The sequence below is a fragment of the Coloeus monedula genome (genome assembly GCF_965178545.1).
Source record: "Coloeus monedula genome assembly, chromosome: 8".
In the NCBI taxonomy this organism is placed as follows: Eukaryota; Metazoa; Chordata; class Aves; order Passeriformes; family Corvidae; genus Coloeus; species Coloeus monedula.
The window spans coordinates 4426612-4449566 of NC_138788.1; the positions used below are offsets into that span (position 1 = coordinate 4426612).

Genomic DNA, 22955 nt, shown 5'->3' on the forward strand with positions numbered 1-22955 from the left:
ATTACTCTCAAATTCATTCTGAATACACAAGTGTTTCCAGGATTTTGTCACTGTATCAAATGATATGGACTATGGAAACATCATCCAAAGAAAACAGTGAAATGCTGACACAAAGGAGAGAAAAAAAATAAAAGGCATTCTCTTGGGGTAATCAGAGGCTCAGTCTCAAACTACACCTACACACAGTGTGTTTGCCCCCAGTTACTGTTCACCTGAACTGAGCACAGTTACCGCAGACAATTGTCACCCTAAATTTTGCAGAGCAAGATAACAATTAAAAATTATTTTGATAGATTGGAAAAATAGCAGGGGGAGAAGAGGAAAGGGGGAGGGGAATGCCAAGTAATGCGAGGAAACACAAAGAACTACTGAGCAGTAGAAAATTGTCTAGAGATCCAGAGAAAGGCAGAGGCAGCCTGTCAGTAGAAAGGATGTCTGGCTACATCAGTTCATAGCCTAGAGTGCACCCAACAACCTTATGCTATTGTAAAAAGAAAAAAGTACAACTCATCATGGTGGGCTGTATATACAGGAGTATAATCCACAGACACACAAACCAACACTCAATTCCATACTCAGCACCAGTCTCAGAAAGAGGACTCTGACCAGTCCTGTCAGCTATCGCACATCAAGAAGGCATGGATCAGAAGGAGTTTGCTCTGCTGAACATCAGGAGCAGTCACAGGTCACATTTTTTCAGCTTCTGATCACGAGGAAAGATTGGAAGAGCTGAGGGAGGGGAACTCCTTCTGCAAAGACAAATTATACAGAACCTCTGCTAGGAAAGGTCTTTTTCTCTCCTCCTGCCCTGCATCAGGGATGAGCTCTGGACACTGGGAGATCCTGCCAGGTCTATTTATTCTTCATTATTCTAGAACAAGAGTAAAGCAGACAGAGTGGCTGAGCACTCCATAAATAGGACTTGTTCTAAAATTAGGCTTATGATCTTCGAGAGAAAGGGAGAAAAGAAAGAAGAAAATAAGCCACACTACCAGCCACAAACACGGTTCACTTCTCCTCTATTCATCTTTTAATAACTGCTGTCTCGTTAAGTCAGACACTGACTCCCAAAGGGACTGTCTCTCTCCTCATTGTTTACCCATGCCATCCGAGTCACAACCCCTCTGGCCAGCAAAATTGAAAACATCACCTTTCAAGCTCCATCCCATTTTGATCCAGAGCTCATTGTGTCTGTAATACAGTAGATTTATTTTTCATTCTCTCCTTTCTTTCTCTGACGGATGCCACTGGAAAAAGGTCTCAAAGATCTAAATGTTCCTAAACTGGCAGCAGGCTCTGTGAAATACCTGACATGTCAGAATCACTGCGTAACTTGTTCGCTCATCCCTGGTGCATCCCAGCTTCCGGCAGGCTGTTGTGCAAGAAAAGACAAGACATTATCTCATTTCCACACAGACAACAGTTCAGTGTACCAAGGGCCCAACACCCAGAAGTGTTACAGCCATTTAGCACATATCCTGGCCAGGACAGGGGAACTAATCCACTCCCAAGAGAACATATCAGCTCCAACTGCATGCAGTTTGGAAGCCTGAGGCGATGCTGGTTTTCCCGTTTTTTAGAGCTGCATCCAGTAAAAGTTATTCACAAACCTTCCCTCCCCACTTTGCAAGGGCCAACAAAACTTCCAAATTCTAACACCCCTCTCTCTACTTTCTTCTCCTGCAGTTCTGCCTCCAAACCCCATCTTAAGGCACAATGGAGAATCCTGAAGAGTCTGGTGTTCATCTGCCTCCCACAGCCTTGCAGTCAAAGGCCTGCAGAGAAAAGGAGCTCATAGCTACAATGGGGAAGCGCACAAAAATGTCTTGAGTACATCAGCTACACGTGCCCTGGTTACCTCCAGAAAGAGGTACCATATCAATATTTTATTGCAAGATAAAACTCATCTATCTTCGGTGAAGTATCAAAGGCAGTGGCAATACTGGCTGCTGAATTTGGTACCCAGGTTAACAAGGACACAGTGGACAAGGCTACTAGCAAGTCATCAGGCAAAATCCTTCTTCCTTATAGCTTATGATTCCAAGACCAACCCTTAGAACACATTCCCCCCTTCCCTGCAGTAGCACCTGGTTCATTCCCCATTATATTCCCACAAGTTCATCAAAGCTCAGAAGAGAAAAGGATCTCCGTATTCTTCCTGCATATGTCCCTCCTTGAGCAACATCAGGATATAAAGTAAGGCAGAACACCTGAAGGGACTAAATGGAAAAATCAGAAGAGATGGAAACAACACAGACAGAAGGATTTTACCAAGCAGTGCTGTTACAATCAGCATTTTACATTTAAAGGACAGCAAATAAACAATTAATGAAAAACTTCCAAACATCTTTAATTTCAATGCCTGAAATCAATCTGGAAATCTGAACACCTGAAATAGTTTTGCAAATGTGATTCCCAGATCAAGTTGTTGTTGCTCAAAAATAAAGCTTCAGCACAGCCCCACAAGGAAGGCTAAAAGTGGGTAGTTGGGGTAACTGCATCACACCAGTCCAGACTGTACCACATGGGACCAATTTGGCAGCCATTCTAATGGGAGTCAATGACAGCCACACCATTAGCTCCAAAGAAAAGAAAACTTTCATAAAGTCAGCCTGGAAACGCCTGAATAAACTTCAGAGCTTCTACAACAGTTACTATGGAGTCACTATGGAAACAAGCAATGAGTTAAGCAAAGTGCTAATCTCAGCAAAATACAAAAAAGAATGCTTATAGTCATTTAGCTTCTTTATTGCAAGGCTTGGTGCTGAAACACAAGGCTGGCTTACACCCTGAAGTCCCAGACACTCTTTCCTTGCTCAAAAATATACTCTAATACTCAGCTTACTGTACGATTAAAAGATAAATTCAACCTAACAGACTAGAAACAAAGCACAATAGCAATGTGGGTCTCCTGCAACCCAACCTCACACACACTGGGCAGAGAAAACAGAGTTGTCCATGGTGGACAGCCAAGGTGGTTTCAAGTTGTCCCAGGGGTAAGTGGGATACAATTTGACCAATACATGTGGTCAAAACGTGCCTGCAGGCTTGAGCAACTTCAACTTCCCTTCCAGTGAGTACCAAGGAACAAGGAGGCAATTGATACCACTCCATCACACAACCCACATCACACAAGCTGTGTGAATAGTAGCAAATGCAACGCATTTGTAAGGGTTAATGCAAGCTCACACTCTGCAAGTCGTGCTGCTGTTCAGCAGGACTCTGGGACAGCAAAGCTGAATTACTCATCCATGAAGCAGAAAATCCACAACACTCACATGGCCAGTGCCACACACATAGAGCTGCTTGGTTTTTCTTGGGGGACGAAAAAAAGATGTGGCTTTGCAGAGGAAGGGCCTAAAACTTTCTCTTCCCACCAGTACTGTACTGAAACCAGCAGGAGATCATGTGGACTAGAAACATTTACACACTGCTTGCTTTTTAGTAAACAGTGAGGAAAGAGTACATTAACTACCTGAAAACAGCTGTAAAAACATTTTTCAAACTGCTGCAGATTTGTTTCTGAACAGCAGCATAAAGGATTGATACCAGGAGAAAGAAAAGGGGATTCAGAGCAAACTTTCAGCCTGCAGAGAAACACAGTCGATCACTTCAGAAAGTCAGGTATTTGATAGTGAAACTCAACCTGGATTTTAAATGTTTCCCAACATTAACACAAGCAGGATCTGTGCTCTTGTACACAGCCAACCCCAGATATATGGTCAGTGTAGCATTATTCTCATCAGGCAGCCCAGCAACATGTCCCAGTGCTGAAATCCATTTCTGAAAACACACGGCAGTTTCAGCATCTGATTCCTTCTACTCTCCAGTATCCATACTGGGAGCTCAAAAGCACACCTTAAAGCTGCTCACATGAAAACCAAATCACACAGCATCAGTAATTACCACTTAGATTACAGAACTGAAATTTACTCAAAAATTCTTGTAGCCAGAATTCCATCATTCCCGACATATTACCACTAATGCTTTTCACCTCCTTCCACATTTTCACGGGACACAAAGGTTAGAGGCACATGATTCCTATCACCATTCTGAGCCAATTTTGTTCCAAGCTGTTCATTACTTGTTTGTGGTTTGTTAAACTCTGCCCTTTGGGAAGGGGTGGAATGAGTAGCTAATTCATTGCTAGTGAAATATCTGACATTTATTGATGATGAGAGGATATCTTGCAAGAAGACACCACATTCAAATTTTCACACAGCAGTAGATTATACACTTATGCTGAGCACCATGATTGAAAGAGTGTACAGCTGAGCGGTAAAAGCAAACTTGTGGCCTCTGAGCTTTTAAGAGTCCATTTCTCTGAGTGCTTCACATTACTGGTCACAGGAGAAGTAAAATTATCAAGGAGCTGCAGCGGTGTAAACATGAAATGCCAAAGAAGTTATTAAAATAGGATTTTATTTTATGAATAAAAACTAAACAGAATTAGGATATGGTTCTATTTTCTCTTTTTCCCTGTTTCCTTTGAACGATGCTGATCATCTCTTTTTGAACCAAAGCTGTATCTACCATTCCTGTGCTGATCCTGCCACTCACTCTCCAGCTGTCTCAGCATTTCCTGTGTCAGAAGTCCCTCCCGCAGCAATCTGTTGGCAAGAGATCCACGTCCATAGCTTTTCAGATCCTCCTGCCTGCTACCAAGCCGAGAGGGTCTCAAGTTCTTTGCTCTTCTCAGTCCTGCAGCCTCCACTGCAATGGACAGTGCCTCTGTGGAGGCTGCATCGTGACGGTCTGAAACCACCCTGGCATCCTTCTTAGTCCTTGAGAGAGGAAAGTCTTCTGACACAACTTCAGCTGTGCCAGGAGCAGCTGCAGACTGGGATGCTCGGATCAGCTTTGTGATGTTGCAGACACCAATCTGTATAATGTCGTCTAGTTTTTTCTGAATATCCCTTACAAGGACAGCATCAGGGAACATATCCATGAAGCGGTAACTGAAGAGAGGCAAAAGAACACACAATTAAACCTTCTCACTGGGTCAAAAATGGGATACATACTAAGTAAAAAAACCAAAAACGTTTATTACATGTTGCATGGGAAGGTCACTGTATTTTAATTTGCATTTCAGCTGCTCCAATCCAGGATCACCTTATTTCTACCTTTCTCTTTCTGTCAGTCACAAACTGCTCTCTGCAGAACTCACTCCCTCAACATTGCTATACTTGCATTTGTCAAGATCCTCTAAAGGGCCAAAGGAGCCCATCCTGCACCACATACACACGGGCTTGAAGATACTGTGCTTCTAAGGACTGTAAGTCATAAATAGTAGGAAAACACCAAAAAACAGCTTTCAAGCACAAAGACAATACCTTAACCACAGATAGAGGTCAAAAACATCATGCACAGCTTCAAGGTGTACAAGTTCTTTGATGTTTTTTGGAGCAGCTAAGGGCCACTTGGTGTGCCGGCAGAGCCAGTCAAACGTCAGAGGCTCATTTCTACTGAACTGTCGTGCAAACTGAAAAACAAGCAAATTCAGTCAAGTCTGTCAATTAGTCAGGAAAGAAGAAATCCCCAAAGAGTTAAACTCCCCAGAGTCTGCATACAAAGAATACTCCTGAAAATACCTGCTTTGTTTTACACAACCCAAATGCCACACATTCTTTTACTTAATTACTCAATGCAGGAGTCACCTCTCCTTTCCAGGGCCTCATTAACACAATTTGTCCACGGACCATGCACAGAGTTAAGCAACAAAAGCACAGAGCTATCCAGAAAAGTTAACACTGAAGGCATTTGATTTCATTTAGCAAAGCAGATGGACTTTGTGTCCTTTTTTAATCCTCCTCCTCCTATTTGGTTAATTATCTTGTTTCAGGGTTGCCAGGGTTTAAAATATTAAATGTATTCCCTGGCTTAGGAAACACACTACCCACAACCCAAACAGATTAATCTGCACTAGAAATCCGCCCTTCTGAAACCCAGACACCTCAGCTCCTTAACTAACAGAAAAACAAATCAAATAAGATTTAAATCTAAAATTTTCAAGAGTACTGCTGACTTGGAATAACTGCCTCCTAACTGGCTGATACTAAAGTGGGGTTTTTTGGGCAAGGAATGGGGCTTAAATTCACACAAGCATTCACAACAGCCTACTTCCCTCTAACACCACACAATGCCCCTCTGCATCTTCACTACTTGGAATCCAAATGCTCAGCATTTTCCTAATGAGGCACTTTTTTCAACTCTTCAATCACTCATTTTTTAAAGATTATTAGCCATTTTTGAAAAGCAGGGTTCTAAGATTTGTGACATGAGGACACCACATCAGTTTCATTTTTATACTATTTCATTTAAAAAGTTTAATGCAGTCTTTAAAAAGGGAACAATGGCAATACTGTCTAACAAAGTAACAGTCCCAAGTGACATTATTATTAACCCTGAAAAACTGAAACATCAGGTGAATACAAATTCCTCAAAATAATCACTCTGGGGGCACGGCAAAAAACAGTGCATCCAGGCCTGAAAAGTAAAGTGACATAATTCTGAGAGCAACTTACAACTCTGTGTTTTCTGAGGTTTAAATTCTATGTAACTGTATTATAGCATCAGCAATCACCCTTAATCCCCACATTCTCTTCTTTTGTTGACAAGCTAACAGCTCGAAGGAGCAGTAACTTGGTTTTTAATAACTGCTTTCCGGAACACTGTACTGCAAAGCTTAGCAGTGCACAAGTGACTAGGGAACACAACTCTCATCTCTCCGAGCAGTTCAGAGCTCACATACAAGGACAAGCAGGAGGATTTCCTGAGGCAAACAGCAGAGGAGCTATCCAAACTTTAATTTACATCATTAGAACCAGTTCTCAGAAGTTAAAAGCTTTGGTCAATAAAAATAGTGAAGAATTCAATTAGGAAAAAAATACATGTCCAGCTATTTTATATATCTTACACTACCTGTGAGCACTTTAAGAATGCTCTCAAATGATCTGATGGCAAAACCCGCAACAAATATAGCAACTAGATACAGTCTCAGTGCACCAAGACCCGCTTGGTCCAAAATAAACACCATGGCTTTTTGAGGGGAAAAAAAATAGCTGACCTTCAACAAAGTGGTACACACAAAAGGCTCTTTTCTGTTCAAGGGTGCAGTGCAGAAGACATATCGTGATCGCAGATTTAGTGGAATGTGCTGAATCATATCTGCTAGAAATTTAAAGTCGTCAATATTGCAGACAAAGTACATCCCATCGACTTGTGAGAGGCTCACAAAAATATCCTGTGAAAATAAAACCAAATGTAACAATGTTATTACAGGAGAGTGTTGCTAAACTTTTTATTACCAAACCAAAAAATTATTTAAGAGTTTAAAAGGCTAGTTATACTGAAAGAACAGTTAAAAACCATCAAATTTGACCACAGTAATAAAAAAGTGTCCAGGGGAGTTCCCCCTGCTCTTTTAGCAGAATTTGCATTAAATTCTCCAACACAGGATCAGAGGAGAAGACGTAACACTCTACACTTTATTTAAACACTTTCAGTTAGTCTCCTAAATAACAAAGTTCTGGAAGGGTACATTTTAGTTACAAAGAACACCATCACAGGAACCAGTTACCACTATGTTTAGAAATTTCTCCAGTTTTGTCACTTAGCATGACCCAAAAAGCTAACCTTACAGCAAAAAATTCAATAATTGAGCTATTTTTAGCTCAATGTCAGGATCAGATCTATTTTAGGAAGAAAGAAAACACCAGCTAAATACAGTATTCCAACAGAGGAGTTCAGAGAAAATATGAGACATACTCAAGGTTTGAAGAAACAGAAGATGCAGCGCACCCTGCAGGGGGAATTTTATGGGCCCCCGAAATTATTTCTCTAGTGTACATCTTTGAAGGATTTTTTAAAAACATCTTTAAAGAAATGCTGAGCTATTTAATTTTTAAAAATTAGTATTCAAAAGATCAAAAACAACACAAGGTTTGTATCTTAATACTTCTATGCTAGCCCAGAAACTGCTAATTTTAAAATTTTAATCATGTGCTGTTACCCTACCAGCCTAAGTCTTCCAGGAGATCTCCAGGTACAATCTTTTAGTTCAAGGTTAGAAATATACATTTTGCTAGGTAACAGCACATCAGCAGAGAACAAAAATGCACATTTAAAACGATGAAAGCTGCCAAGAATTTCTCCATGTACTAAAAGCTGTGATACTATTCTTTAAATACAGTATTAGAACCCTTAATGTCTATTTAAAATGTTTAGGTACATCCAAAAGAACTAGTATCTATCTAAAGAGGAGATCAAACTGATCCCACAAAATCTGTTTTCTGAAAGTTACAAACATACTGTTTTACCACAAAATCCACAGAAGCAGGAAAAAAAATATATCAGGTCGCTCTCAGATATGTGGAAATCTGGCACAACCAGCCTAGTTTCCCAGGGACTTTCAAATAATTTATCTAAATTTTGATCTCTAATATCTTCAGTCTCAGACCAAAATGTCTACATCTAAAATTCAGAAAAGCTGGAATGAAAAAGCTGCTGCACAGTCTTAAACAAGTATAAAAATGACTGACACGTTTCAACAGCTTTCAAGTTTATTGCAACACAGAAAAGTTAAACATTCTAAACCTATCTGCAGTCACTGTGCAGTAGAGAGAAGAATCCAACTGATAAAAAAAATACACACACGGCTGTCTGTCAGGTCTCCCAAGGGCAAGTTTGTACAAAAGCAGCAACTGTTAGTAATGCTCCATTTTTAAAGCAGAAGCTAATATTTTAATCATTCTTACAATTAAGTTGGATAAAGTGGCATCAGGAAGATGATAAGCAAACATTTCTATCTGCTCAGGAGTAGGATGTAGGCCAGCTGCCTAAATGGAAAATAAAGAAAAAAACTTCCATTAATTCTCAATATTGTTTTAAAGTTAATGCACCAGAAACAACATATTGAAAGACAAAATGCAAGAATCCAAAGCACCCTGCAGAGTCCAGTTTATTTAGCACACTTAGCTGAAACTTAAGAACTTTTGTGCTTGAGCTTTTAATTCTTAAAAGAGCAGATTCAATATAAAAGCAACACTGAAGTCTCCAAGTGGGACATACACCCAAAGTCACTCTGGCACAACACAACCCACTTTTATCACTAAATTGGAAACAGACAAAAGGAAAGATAATTTGGGATCAGAATATCATAAGCCAGCCCCAGAGCACATCTGTACAAACTGGATACTGCAGCTCTCACCTTCACAGGGGGCACAGCCTCACTCAGAATTTCCTTCAGCTGCACGAGGTCATCACGATGCATTGCAGTGACTTCTCCCTGCTTGAAGGAGGAGCCAAAACGCCCAGCCCTGCCTGCGATCTGGAGAGCCTGGGAGGTGGTAATGGAGTCTATTTCCTTCTCTCCCTTCTCGTTGACAGTCGGCTTTACTATGGAGTTGAAAATTATTCTTCTTATACACCTGAATTTCAACAAAAAATTTTTTTGCAAATTACTTCCAATACAAAGAATTAAAGCTTTTGCTTTTTTATAGGCTTTCTTCTCCTCTATAAATTAGAGTATCATAGATACTGCTTATGGACACAGCATATTCTAAAGGACAGGATAAGGCTGCTGGGTAGATGCAGAAGAATCATCACTCCTGCACACATCAATCATGTCCTATTAGGGTTCCAATCCATTCACCAACACCCGCCTCAGTAGTTTGTAGCAATGTGATTGCATGTCCGTCACCAATGAAATACATCTGCAACTGGGCTGAACTTGCTCTGTATTTCAGAAATACTAGAGAGTGATAACTCTGACAACCAAATGACAACATTTGACTCCAGTTGATCCAGTAGGCCCTGTCATCCACTGCCAATTATCACACTGAATTAGTCCAAGGGAGTTATTTAGTTCTTGGAATCAGTTTTAAAATTAAAGCTTGGTTCTGCCTAACCAAATTGATCGCTACTTCAAAATTGAAATGTATGTACTGAGTTATCAAGACACAGCAGATATTTATATGAGTTAATCAGACTGGGGAGATAAAAAGCAAGGAAATTAATGTGGCCATCACATCCAAAGGAAAATAAAAGTACCATAACCTGCTGCAAGTACTTACAAATTGAGACCCATTCCAATTGCATCTGTAGCAACTAAAATTTTGCATGGATCATCAGGATCATTGAATTTCTTTGCCTGTTCAAGCTTTGTTCCTAAAACAGAACGACAGAACACTTTGCATAGCAAACTTCATACAAAATAAAGACAATGTGCCACTAAGTCCAATGTCATTATAATAGGCTGAGGAAAAAAACAAATAAATTGATATTTTATTGGTATTTGGGTGCTGTTGGGGGGAGAGGGCAGGAGGGATTTAAATCATTCCCAGAGCTGTGGATAGATCTCATTTAATTATATCTATCTGAAGATCAAAATTAAGTACATAATAAAGGTCTAATCCCAAGATTAAAACACCAACCAATGAAAGCTGATTACTTTCTCTAGCTATACAGAGAAGCAAAACTAGGAAACTTGCACTGCTTTATTTTAAAATAAAGCAAGCAATACAATGGGTTTTTTCCTAAGAAAAGCAGCAAGAAACAGAACACACTCTTAACTATAAAAGCAGGAATGCTTTACCTGGTGGCAGACTGCCATATATGACGGCACATTCTAATCCTCTGGCTTCAATCTGTCGGCTGACGGAGTAAATGTCATTCTTACTGAAACAGACAATGCAGTCCCCAGGACGGAGGTTATCCAAGGACTCTAAGGCATAATCCAGCACAGTCAGAGGAGTCAGTCTCTTGTAGTTTCGGACCTAGAATCAAAGTTGTCAAAGATTGTATTTTTCTAAACTCAAATTCCATCATATAGAGAATAACTATCAATACATCCTGTAAAGTCAGCAAACTTGAGAGAACCGTGCCCTCCTGGAAGATCAGAACTGTAAAGAAAGTCCCTAAACAGCTGTAGCAGCTGCAGCATCCCCTGAAGGGAACTCATCAAACCACTTATTTTCTTTCTGTAAAACAGTACCACTATTTGAGAAAGAAAGAATTTTGCAACATCTTTGCTTTACAGAAATTAAGAAACATTGTAACAAGACCTCCTGCAGGATAACTTTGAGCAGTGATACACTCAAAAGACCCTACATTTTTTCCCCGTTTTACAGCAGAACCTGATGCTCTTTCCCAGAATTACTCACTTCAACTTCCTCCCCTGTAGTGTACATGAGCTCTGTCACTAAGTCAATAGCAGCAGGTTCTCCACAAACATGGATTTCTTCTGCACAGAGGCCTGAACAAGGTCCAGTGAAATAAAAAGCAAAATGTTACTTGTTTATATACAACAGTAGCTTTAGCTAGCTCTTGAAGTATCCAAAAATTGTATTTTGACTGCTAAACACAATGAGGACAGTATTTCACCTCCTTCAACGACCCAAACCAGCACCTAAAGCCTCTCCCACAATACAGTATTTCCTCAGAGCTGCTCTTGTTCTCTTACCAGCAGATGATAATTCATTAGTGTGACAATCAGAGCAGCCAATACCTCATTGCACCCTCTCAGCCAAAACAAGAGGTGCCCTCAGCCACTGAACAAATGGAGCAAAGCTTTGAGTATGTTTCATTTACTACTCATGTTTTACTAACTCCCAAACTATAGCAGAACTGAGGAGTTTTGTTTTCTGCATGAATTTGCCTCTAATTCAGTCAGAACAGAAAAGGGAAAAACAGGAAGTAAAGGAAGTATGACAAATCTGCTGAACTTAGAATCAAAAGCAATGAAAGGAAGGGCGAGGAGGAATCAGATTCCAAACTTCTGTTCCAAATATGAGGAAAAATGCTTCCAAAATTCCTCTTAAAAAATTCTAAAATTATCAAAATAAGCATTCTTCTACGAATGTTAACAGATTCATGCAGCTCTATAAATGAGCCATGTGCAATTAACACTATAAAATATTTTAAATTGCCATTTTTAAGCAGTATCTCTACATAAGGCAGTCTCTTGAAAACTTGTGTTGTTCTCATTGAACAGAAAAGCATACTTCTTGGAAATAGTCAACGTCAAAGGACAGCACAACTTAGAAAAGACTCCGTATCATCCAAGGAGGGAAAAATAAAAGGCGCCTGAATAAAATTTTAAAACCCCATTTGTTAAGTAAAACACAACAGGTAGCCTGTCATGCAGACATATCCTTTGAGGCAGGTATCTCTCTAACTTGGTCTGAGAAGACATGAAAAAAAAAAAAACCTTTTATTTTGCATCACATATTATAACCACTGATGACTATACTGACTGCTAAGCTTGAATTTCATGTGCCATGAAGCTAATTCATTGCCAACACAAACAAGCTTACCTAGAAGGGCTCTCGTCCAAGCCCAGCCTCTGGCAGGATCTCTGATCATCTGAATTTCATCAATCACAGCAACTTCATCTTAAAACAAAAAAGAAATATATGATGCACCAAGGAAGAGCATCTAGAACAGCAGCACAAGACACGAAGGAACTCACGGGTTTCCTAAAAAAGCTTGCCCAGACAAAGCTAATCCTCTATCACCAAAGAGCTATTCTGAGATGATCCAGGTTTCTTCAACTGCTCTATCATAGTTCAGAAATTGTTCAAATAAGAGTGAAAAAAAAGACTTTTGACTCCAAGCAATAACACACATAACGATCCCCCAGACGGGACTGAAACAATTATGTGTACTTACAAGGTGTATTAGTGCTGCACATTTCAATGGTACAAGCAACATGAGGAGCCTGTCTGGCATCTTCATTGGCATACACACGTTCTTCTCCTGTCACCAGGTCACATGGCACATTCTAAAGGCATTCAGAAATCTCAGGTTAAGTTTCTTTAATATAAAAGAATCCCATTCCAAAGGGGACAAAATCAGTTCTTACAGTAGTTTCTAGGACAGTATAATAGAAGCTATTCAGGAAGTAACTACTCAGCCTTGAGAGACTTGTGCCTTGTATTTAAGTCCTATCAGAATGGAGGTTTAATGAAGAGGTGGTGTCTGTAATTAGATGCCTTCCCCTACTCCTGCAGGAGGTTACCTATTCCCCTGAGCATTTCAGAGCTGTCACCCCTGCCACAAAAGAACTGTTAGAAAAGTACAAGGGGCTCATAAAGCAAGGCTCAGCAGTGAAGGAGCCTTACAAGCTCCAGCTCCTTTGACAATTGACCTGCTGCCAGCCTCATCTGCTGCCTTATACTCACAGAGCAAGAGCCCATGAGGATCAGCTGTGAGAGACAGCTGAGGCCACCACCCTGCCAGCCCTACACTCCTTCGTGCTGGTGGCTGCTCCATCCAAACCTACAGCCACCTGCAGAGCCCTCATGGAAGCCCTGTTTAAGCCCCAAGGGCCTAAACATGATCCAGGAGACACCAACTGAAAAGTTCTCACACACAGTAAACATGTGGGAGAAAAGTTCAGTAACCACTACCAAGGAACACCACTGCATTGTACCCACTGTCACGATGTGAACACACGTGGTACATCACAGGTATCTCCTAGGACAAGCCAGTCTTTCTTATGTGTTGCTCAGATAGACGGATAATAGGAGTTACTCATTCTACATGAACAAAAGAGAAATCACAACATCACTACTGTACACACACACAGTATTAAACTGTGCTGTATTAACATATGACACGTGGTTATAATGCTTCAGAACTGGTCTGGTTCCCTGCAGCTGGAAACACACTGGTGAGGAGCCTCCAAAAAATATGCCAGAAACAATATAAAACACTAATGAAAATTTCCTCTAAGGACCTGATATATAGCACTGTTATTCAACTCAACACATCTCAATCTGCAGAATTTTTCAAGGGTGGTGAAGTGAAATATATTTAAACATTGAAGCAGAAGGCTAAGGGGAATTAAGTAAGGGTAATTTTTTGTGCGTAAGCTATAGTAAAGGTAATAGGCAAAAGAAGTCACGGTCCCTATGCTGAAAACCCTAATAGCAGAAGCTACCTAACCCAGGGAACAACAAATTACAGAACAGAGGCAGGTTACAGGGATGATTGCACAGCACATGCTTTAGGGACAGCACTGTTCCACTGGGGGAAACAAAGTTCCATTCTGCTCCTAATGCAGAAATGCATAACTGTTTTCATGTGAGCTGACACCACTGCAAAGCAAAGGCACCTGTTCAAGCACAGGGCTCCAGGGACCACCTGGGGCTTCACAGACACACATTCATGAGACTGTTCCAGTACTAAGGATGTTGATAAGTAATATGACATACTGACAGCATCATTACTCTTTTGGAAGATCTCATGAGCCAGAAGTTTTAGTGGACCACAGTATATTCCAGATTTGGCTGACAAAAATCTCTGGATAGCATGGTAAGTTTTTCCACTGTTTGTAGGACCAGCATGGAATATTATCTTTCTCTGAATAGCCCTGGCATCTGGATACCTAAAGCAAAGGCAAAAAAAAAAGCAGATCTGTTGAACATCTATCTGGATACTGATTCAGGAGAAACTAGAAATTGGCTTAAGCATTTATTTATTAATAGATTTTAATGTGTGTTGAAAGCAGAAATACCAAGTTCTTAGAGACAGTATAAAGAGGTTACTATGTCTTACACACTGATCTTCTAAGTCATACAATGCTTTCAAAGATTCCAAGTGAAATTCACATATTGCTTTCAAAATAATTCTCACTACTCGTCCAATTCTCTCTCCTTGAGCTTATCAGCATTTCAACATTTTGATGTGCTACTTCCCAAACATATTGTCAGAAAACATCCTCCTGGAAAAGCCACACCAACTCAGTGACTTTCATACTTGATATAATCTTATTTTCTTTTTAATTCACTGTGATGTATCTTGTAAAAAATGTAGGAGTTCCTGACACATATTATTGTAAAAACAGAGAAATGGATCTGCAAATGTAGCATAATTACGCTTGAGTCCACAGTCTATGAAGTTCTATGACACTAAGAAAAGAAAACAATGCAACCACTTCATCACACTGACCAGTTGGGCGGCAGCCTCAAATCGCTGATCTTGCGCAGATCATCCATGCAGTCCAGCATTGGAAAGATCTGCTTTGCATGCCTCAGGAAAAACGGAAACAGATCATCCACGTGACCTAGCAGAATAAATCCTTTTCAGAAAGTTTGTGTGCTTGAGTGTATACTTTCATGATAAACTTTGAAAAACAATTCTCTACTACTTCCACCCCACACCTGTGTAATCCTTTCAACTTCTGGCTCTCTACAAAGTTCAATAACTTTGAATTATTGAACTCAAAGTTCAGTAAGTTCAATAACTTATCTCAGTGGCAGAAAAGGAAACTAACACAAGTGCATGGACACATTTAGCAGTGGAATACAAACACAATAATATGAAAAAATGCATCTCATTTCAGCATATTCACTCTGTCAGCCTACTTGCCTAGAGAACCTCTAAGTAAAATGAGAAACTGTTGAAAAGCTGGATGAGAACCAGCTTTTCTGTCCTAAGAAGATTTTAGCCCTTTCTTTCTAAATTCATGTATTGCCTTGAAATAAAATAAAGCTTTTAAAGAGCTTTTATGACTAAACAGAGAAAAACAGATTTGCAGATTCTCTAAGATACTGAGACTTAGGATGCTGATTCCAAATTCTAAGTTTCCAATCCCTAGGAGAGAAAATAAAAATACTAAAATCAACTCAGAAGAGAAATTCAGGTTCATTCTTCTAAATGTTTGCAGAGTAGACATGTGGGCCTTAAAGGTCTCATTTCAGGTCACACTCTGACTGTTCAGCTCTCATAGAATTTCAAAGAACTATCTTGATGTAAAAAGCTATTATCAAACATACACACACAAAAAGAAAAAGCAGTAGTTTGGGGTTTGTTGGAGTTTTTTATTTGGGGGGGAATGTTCTATTTCAGGGGGGAGCTTAAATTCAGAATTATTCAATGAATAAAAATTATTGTGGAATTTTTTTTTAAAATGTAATATATTTAATTACCATCTTCAGACAAGCAAGACTCATATTAAAAAATTTCAGTATTTCTGTATATGAGTTTTAAGGCATAATGCTCACGTACAACTAAATAAGGAGTGGAAATAAAATCCTGTAGAACATTTTATGCACATGTAAATAATGAGACAATTTCCTAAGATCGCCAACATCTACACATTTACATTTTAAGACAAAACTAATGGCCACTGTAACCCTTAAATTCCCATCATTAAAACACACACACTATGCAGCTCAAACCCTGGAAGAAAGCTGATTCTGCTGTTCCCAGCTGGCATCACCTCTCAGTTAAGTGCTGTTAATTACAACACAGGATGCACTAAGCAGGCAAACACACCTCTGTGAGTGCCACAGGGAAACAGAGCAGTGTCACAAACCTGTCCCTAAAGCCACCTGGCCGGGAGAAAGCTCTCCAAGTGCCCCCTAGTGACTACTGGATTTTTAAGAGAGGAATAAACAGAACAGCACTGTTTTCATTTCAGCCCTGAACAGATGTTGTACAACAACAAGCTGCTTCTTGCTAACACCTCCACATCTTTCATTTCCACTTCAGAAGATTTAAGAACAGAACGTTCCCTCCTAGAATGGGCGCAAATGTTTCTGATACGGAAGGAGGGATTTTTAATCTTTCTGACAGCATAGTAGGGGGTCCACATGTATGTAGGTAAGTATATAGGGCAAAAACAAATAAAAATGCACATTTTATTTTACAAGCACTCCAGATACTTGCCTGCATCACAGCATATATCATTGAGAATAATATGCAAATCAGCACTCACAGAACTGGATTCCATTATATACTTCCTAAAGCTTATAAATGCTTGGTGAAAGAGGCGAGCTGCAGTAAAGAAAAAAAAAAAAAAAGGAACAAAATTAATGTGGCCAGGATCAGAAAACTCTACTTGTAAACACTCAATAAAACACTGATGCAGTTCATTAAAAACCTATACCTTAATAAAGGCTATGAGAAGTAAATATAAAGGTTATTTGAACCAAGTAGCAGAGACAAGGTAAAAAAGCAGTGTTGTGATGACAAGATCCCATACAAAAAGATCTAATACCATATCTAAATTAAAACAGATTTCACTCTAAAATAATATATACTTAAAACATTTTCTTACCATCTAGTCCATTTTCTGCTCCTAGTCTTTGAATTTCTTTTCTTTTGTAGAACTTGTTTAAGTTCTTTAGAACTTCACCTGTAGAAAAAGAATAACCTTTTTTTTAGCTTCCTCAAAATTAAATCACATTCTCCTGGCCCAAAGATCCTGGTTACAGTCTCCTTACTGAAGACTCTGGAGAGAGGGCATCTTTCCATGCTGAACAGACTCAAATGAAATCTCCCTACATCAAATACAATCAATGAGTGAGATTTGGACTATTGCAAAGAAGGACAACCTTCAACTGCAGCAGAGTAAGAACTGCCATGGAGACAATGCCAACCATCTCCCCCGGTACTTGATAGGAAAGCATAAAGTTTGGAACATGCAGCTAACAAGTCATGGAACAAACTAATTAATGGTTTGGGGTGGGTTTTTGTTTGTTTTTTATCAGCACCCATCAGGAGGTTTTAATATGAAAAGCAAATCTGCTTGAACTATGTGGTGACAGCTTTTAATAAACATCCTGAGGTATGTTCTTCCATCCATCCTGCTTCCAAGACAGGCTCTTCGGAAAGATCAGGTAAACCAGACACAGCATTCCTTCTTTTCTCAGGTTAAATAAAAAGAGGGAAGGAAAAAACCAGAGTTTCTTCATATATATCACAAGTTACTCAGCTTTGTTTGAATAAAATCTCTTATAAACTTATTAATAAATGCTTTCCCTCCCATAAAAGGCAAGTTCAGTGTCGCAACAAAACTGTATTTACTCAAGTACACGCTGATTTTTAGCTCGTTAAATGACAGTGCAAAAGGATGTGTCCCCTTTCCATCTACAGATCAGAAACTCACAAAAAATCTAGCAAATTTCATGAACACCTATTCATGAGCTTACATTATTCTTAAAACTCAATGAAAAGTCTATGAACCCTGCATTGTAAAATGCTAGGAGTGATAAATGTAGCACACCCCTGGTGCCAGCACAAGTCACTGGACACAACACTGTCAAGCTCTGCTCTCTGCAACTAACTCCATAACTGTCTGAGATGACATGGAAACCTCCCCATGAGATCAATCTTAAATTATTGAAAGAGTGCCTCTCTAAAAAGCTATAAGAGACAGTCCACTTGGCACAATGAAAATCACCAGCTGACAAGAATATGCCAAATTTAAATACACATCCCAAGCCCCAGGAACAGCTACAGGAGTCTCTTAATGGATTAACGCACAACCTGAAATGTTCCCAAAGGCAACAAAGCAAGGCCGCCAGCAGGATTACATTTCCTAGGAAGGCATCTACAGCCATCATTAAGGGCCCCGAAATCAAAGACAGACTGGAAAACAGTGCAGTATAAGAAAGCACAGAGCTGAATACTCTTCAGAGCTTCCCTAAGAAAGCTCTAGCAATTAACACATCAGCACGCAGCTAAATTCACAGCCCATTGGCCTTACTATAAAAGGTCAATGCCAAAACATGTTACTATCCAAGGCAACATGACATTGGGACCATGCAGCCCCACAACCAAGGTCACGATCCTTCCTAAGCATAAACACTTGCCTTAACAGTAAGGTAAATCAAAACAAAATGAAGCTGGCATTGCAGCCCACGTGAGCTTAATCCAACACATACAGGTAGCAATCGGGGTACACACTCAGGAGGACATCTGTGTCCTGTCTCAGTCACCACCTTTTTTACCACTCACTTTCATTTTGAGATTTCCCTTTGTTTACCATTTCCTCATTCTAGAGATGTGTTTTAGCTCTTACTCCTCAATTACTTTGACTTCTCAGCAGCATTTTTAAGGTTCGATGTCAAAAGACAGCCCAAATGCAGTGAAGTTCAGGAATTATGCAGTTAGTCTCCAATGTATCAGATTCATTTACATGTTTCACCCTGTTTGCAGGAAGGCTGTTGGGTCATTTCCCTGTATCTCTGATAACAGTAATCCACTGCAGTCAGGCTGGATGCTATCACTGGGGCAGCTGAACTGCTTTATTTGAGAATTCCTCCCCAACCATTAGACTACCATTGTCCAGTCCAAGCAACCTTGGGCATCTAACTGACCCTGTTGAGGCATCTCCTGTTTCTGCTACATGAATTGCTGCCAATACTGGTCCTTCCTGACTTGCACTTCCCACAGGTAAGCACAGCCCCATGGTCTGACAACTGAAGCCACAGAACTAACATTCAATTACAACTGATACGGAACATACATACACCAAAATTTAAAGTATTCATCAGCACTCACAGGGATATACTTCCTATGAAGTCGTGGAAAACAGAGCAGTGAATTTAGTCCAGGTTTCTTATGAAGTTTTTACAAAACTGGCTTTACAAAAGTAAGCTTCTAAAAATACCTTTAGACTTCCTAACAGTGTGTGCCTAGTATGAAAACTATCATCACTCTCACTTGAGCAAGTAACAAGCTAACAAGATGATTCACACTGGAATTACACTCACTAACAAAGTTTCTTTACAAGCTGTAACCGGAAAGCTCATAAATACGCATCTTTCTTTTTTGAATCTAGTTCAGTACTTGGCAGCAGACTCTGAAAAAGCATCTTCGTTTAAAATATAAAAAAAACCAGACGCATAATACTGTGTGTGGTCAGAACCTGAAGGGGGGAAGCAGAGGAAGACTATTTATTTCACTTTTTAAAAATGGCTACATGTTAAGGAAGGTCTTTGTCCAGTTTTCTGTAACATTATTTGGTTTCAAAATACCAGTACTTTTAAAATACATTATTGTTTTTTCAAAATATTGCTGACAGCAACGAAGAGAGCACTAAAGGCCAACAAGCCAGGGGAGCACCACACAGGTCACCTGGCTGCTATTCCTTGCCAGTCTCACATGGAAGAACTTCAGGCTGTTGGAGGTAGTTAATTTTCACCTGTGGGAGCACACCTAATTTTAGCCAATCTGTTCTCTCTCAACAACTTAGCAAAGAGAATCTATATTTATTTTCCCAGAGCATTTTAGCTGTACCTTTGAAGAAATCCAACATAACTGCTCCTCTAAGAAATGAGACAACAGGTAATGTACAAATAAGCCATCATTCATCTTTACTGGGACCTGAGGAATGCACTAGTCATATAAAAGACAAGTCTGACAACACAGATTTTTGCATTACAGCTATTCAAGATTCTTCTCCCTAACTAGGTTTTTTTTAGCTTTCAAGACCAAATATTCTTTTCTCCACAGTTCTGAACAATTAAGATCATTTTCCCATGCTTCCTATTCTCCAGAGTTAATATAAATAATATGCCATCAAAACACTTAATTAGGAGAAGATATGAAAAATATTTCCATTTGCACACTTAATGCTTTTGGATCAGCAAACATAGGAAGAATCAAGAACTTCTCTTATTTACCAAATCTTTAAAGACCATGGAGTCACAAGATCACAGAACTATTTGGGTTGGAAGGGACCTTAAAGACCATTTCGCTCGAATCTCCTGCCATGGCCAGGGACACCTTTTGCTAGACCAGGCTGCTCCAAACCCCATCCAACCCGGCCGTGAACACTTCCAGGGGTGGTGCAGCCACAGCTTCTCTGGGCAACCCATGCCATTGCCTCACCACCCTCACAGGGAAGAATTTCTTCCTAATACCCAATCTAAACCTACCCTCTGTCCATTTGAAGCCATTCCCCCTTGTCCTATCACTTTGCCCACTTTTGATCTAGGCACATTCACACACAATCTCTTCTGTCTGTAACACCAATATTCGAGGAAACTATGCCTTTTAAGATCAGATACAGTTAAGGTTCTGGAATGCACAAGATCGAAGTTTGGCTGTGGGACCTGCCTCAACCCAAGCACCTTTACCCTGACCACGCCAAAACAGAGAATGGAGGAACCAGGCCAGCAGAGTGTTTCCTCCACACAGGGCACACCTACTGGCCCATGTCAATCACAGAATATTCTGAGCTGGAAGGCACCCACCCGGATCATCAAAGTCCAACTCCTGGCCCGGCACAGCACAGCCCCATGAGTGCTACTACATGCCAGTGTCATCTCACCCAACAGCCTTTATTCCACTTCACCTTCACGGGCACCAGCAGCTACACCGGTCAGAGAACCTGCAGGGAAAGACTCCCTGCTCTTAAGGGTGGGTGGTCTTTCTGACCCCAGGAAAGGACCCAAGAGCAGCAGGGGCCAGTTCCCTCAGCCCTCAGGAGGGTCACAGAATCAATTAAGTTAGAAAAGACCTCTAAGATCATCGAGTCCAACCTATGACCGAACACCACCTTGTACACCACAGCAGAGCACTCTGTGCTACATGCAGTCTGTCCTTAAAACACCTCAAGAGATGGTAACTTCACCACCTCGCTGGGCAGCCCCTTCCAACGTTTAATCACTCGTCCTGTGATGAAATTCCTCCCAATGTCCAGCCTTAACCTCCCCTGGCACAGCCTGAGGCCGTTTCCTCTTGTCCCGTTGTTGTTCCCCAGGAGCAGAGCCCGATCCCAATCTGGCTGCAGCCTGTCAGGGAGTAGGAGAAAGCGAGAAGGTGTCCCGTGCGTCCCGTGTGGCCGAGCCCCCCCAGCCGCTCCTCATCAGATTTTTGCTCCAGCTCCTTCCCCAGCTCCATCGCCCTTCTCTGGACTCGCTCGAGCTCCTCAACGTCCTTCCTGAATAGAGCGGCCCAGAGCTGGACACAGCGCTCGAGGCGCAGCCTCAGCAGCCGCCTCCGGTGCTGGCGCACGAGGCCTCAGGGCCGGTGCCCGAGGACCCCTCCACCCGACCCCTCACGGTCCAGCCCGCACTCACCCTTGTCGAGGGGTCGCGTGAGTTCGGCGCCCACATCTTCTTCGGCCGGGCCTCCGAGGCCGGGCTTCAGCGGCACAGGCACGAAGAGCGAGGTGTCGGGGGCGCGGGATGCGCCGCCGTCGCCGGAGGAGGCCGATGATGAGGACGATGCTGAGGAGGCGGCGAGGCGCGCGCGGGGAGGGCCGCCGCCATGTCGGAGCGCGAGCCCCGCGCGCGCCGAGAGCCGCCACAGCAGCGGCCACGCGCAGCGACTCATCCGCGGACAAGGGCGGCGGCGCGCGGCGGACGCGTCATCGTCCCGCGCCCGACCCGCGCACCTGCGCGCGCGCGGCACCGCCCCCGTCACCCCTCCCCCCCCCCCGGGCGCCCTCAGGGCCGGCAGCGCCCATGAAACACAGACAACCCGGGTTTAGTGAGAATACAGCTGGTTTAATAATTCAAATAGCAGCTCAGGATGTTTCCCCCCCGCTCGTTATACACGGTTGCACAATATCAGGCTGGTTAAGTACAATCAAGTTTTTCAAAATCATCGTTCCCAGGTTTACGACATGCAAGTGACCATGAAAATATTTGGCTTTTTTTTTTTAACTTTATTCTTTTAAGTTTCTGAACAGGCACTTACATGAGGGAGTTGGATTTGCTCTCAGCCGAAGATATCCGCATTAGGAGTATCCTAGCATAAAGTACACAGAGTCTTTGCTTTATCAAAGTGCCACAGTAATAAAACAGTTCTTACAGAAATGTAATTTGATTATTTACTTACTCATAAAGTAAGGTTACCAATGACACTTGCACCAGAGTTGAGAAGCCTTGGTTTAAAGGCCAAGTTAACTACAAGTGCAAGTTGCCTTCCTCACAGCAGGCTTCAATTTGTGCCCAAGCCACAGGTCTGATAACAGACTCCATGCTCTGTGGTGAACAGATGAACACTAACTCCTTTAAGCTACTTCTTCAAACACTAAATGCCTATGAGATGATGATAAAGACAAACAGTCTGCTATGCCAGACAAGCTTCTAAGTTTTAAGGCTTGCCTGGCTTCAAATACCTTTGCAGAAGACCACAAAAATCTTGTTTGCCCTCTAACAGGCCCAGAAGGATGTCCTTTGAGGACATTTTACCTCTCCTGTCAGGACAGT

The 22955-nt window shown here is 41.3% G+C and overlaps 1 protein-coding gene across 1 annotated transcript; it reads right to left on the reverse strand.

Moving 5' to 3' along the window:
* Positions 1-4405: 4405 nt before the first annotated feature.
* On the reverse strand, positions 4406-22104 carry SUPV3L1 (Suv3 like RNA helicase). Its single transcript, XM_082285898.1, has 15 exons — positions 21819-22104; positions 17066-17143; positions 16675-16782; positions 14953-15067; positions 14221-14389; positions 12670-12781; positions 12315-12392; positions 11163-11254; positions 10595-10775; positions 10074-10167; positions 9209-9428; positions 8757-8837; positions 7067-7243; positions 5334-5482; positions 4406-4958 (listed from the first exon to the last, which is right to left on the reverse strand). The coding sequence occupies exons 1-15, from the start codon at positions 22072-22074 to the stop codon at positions 4463-4465; spliced, it is 2406 nt and encodes an 801-aa protein (XP_082142024.1). The 5' UTR covers positions 22075-22104; the 3' UTR covers positions 4406-4462.
* Between the last annotated feature and the right edge of the window lie 851 nt (positions 22105-22955).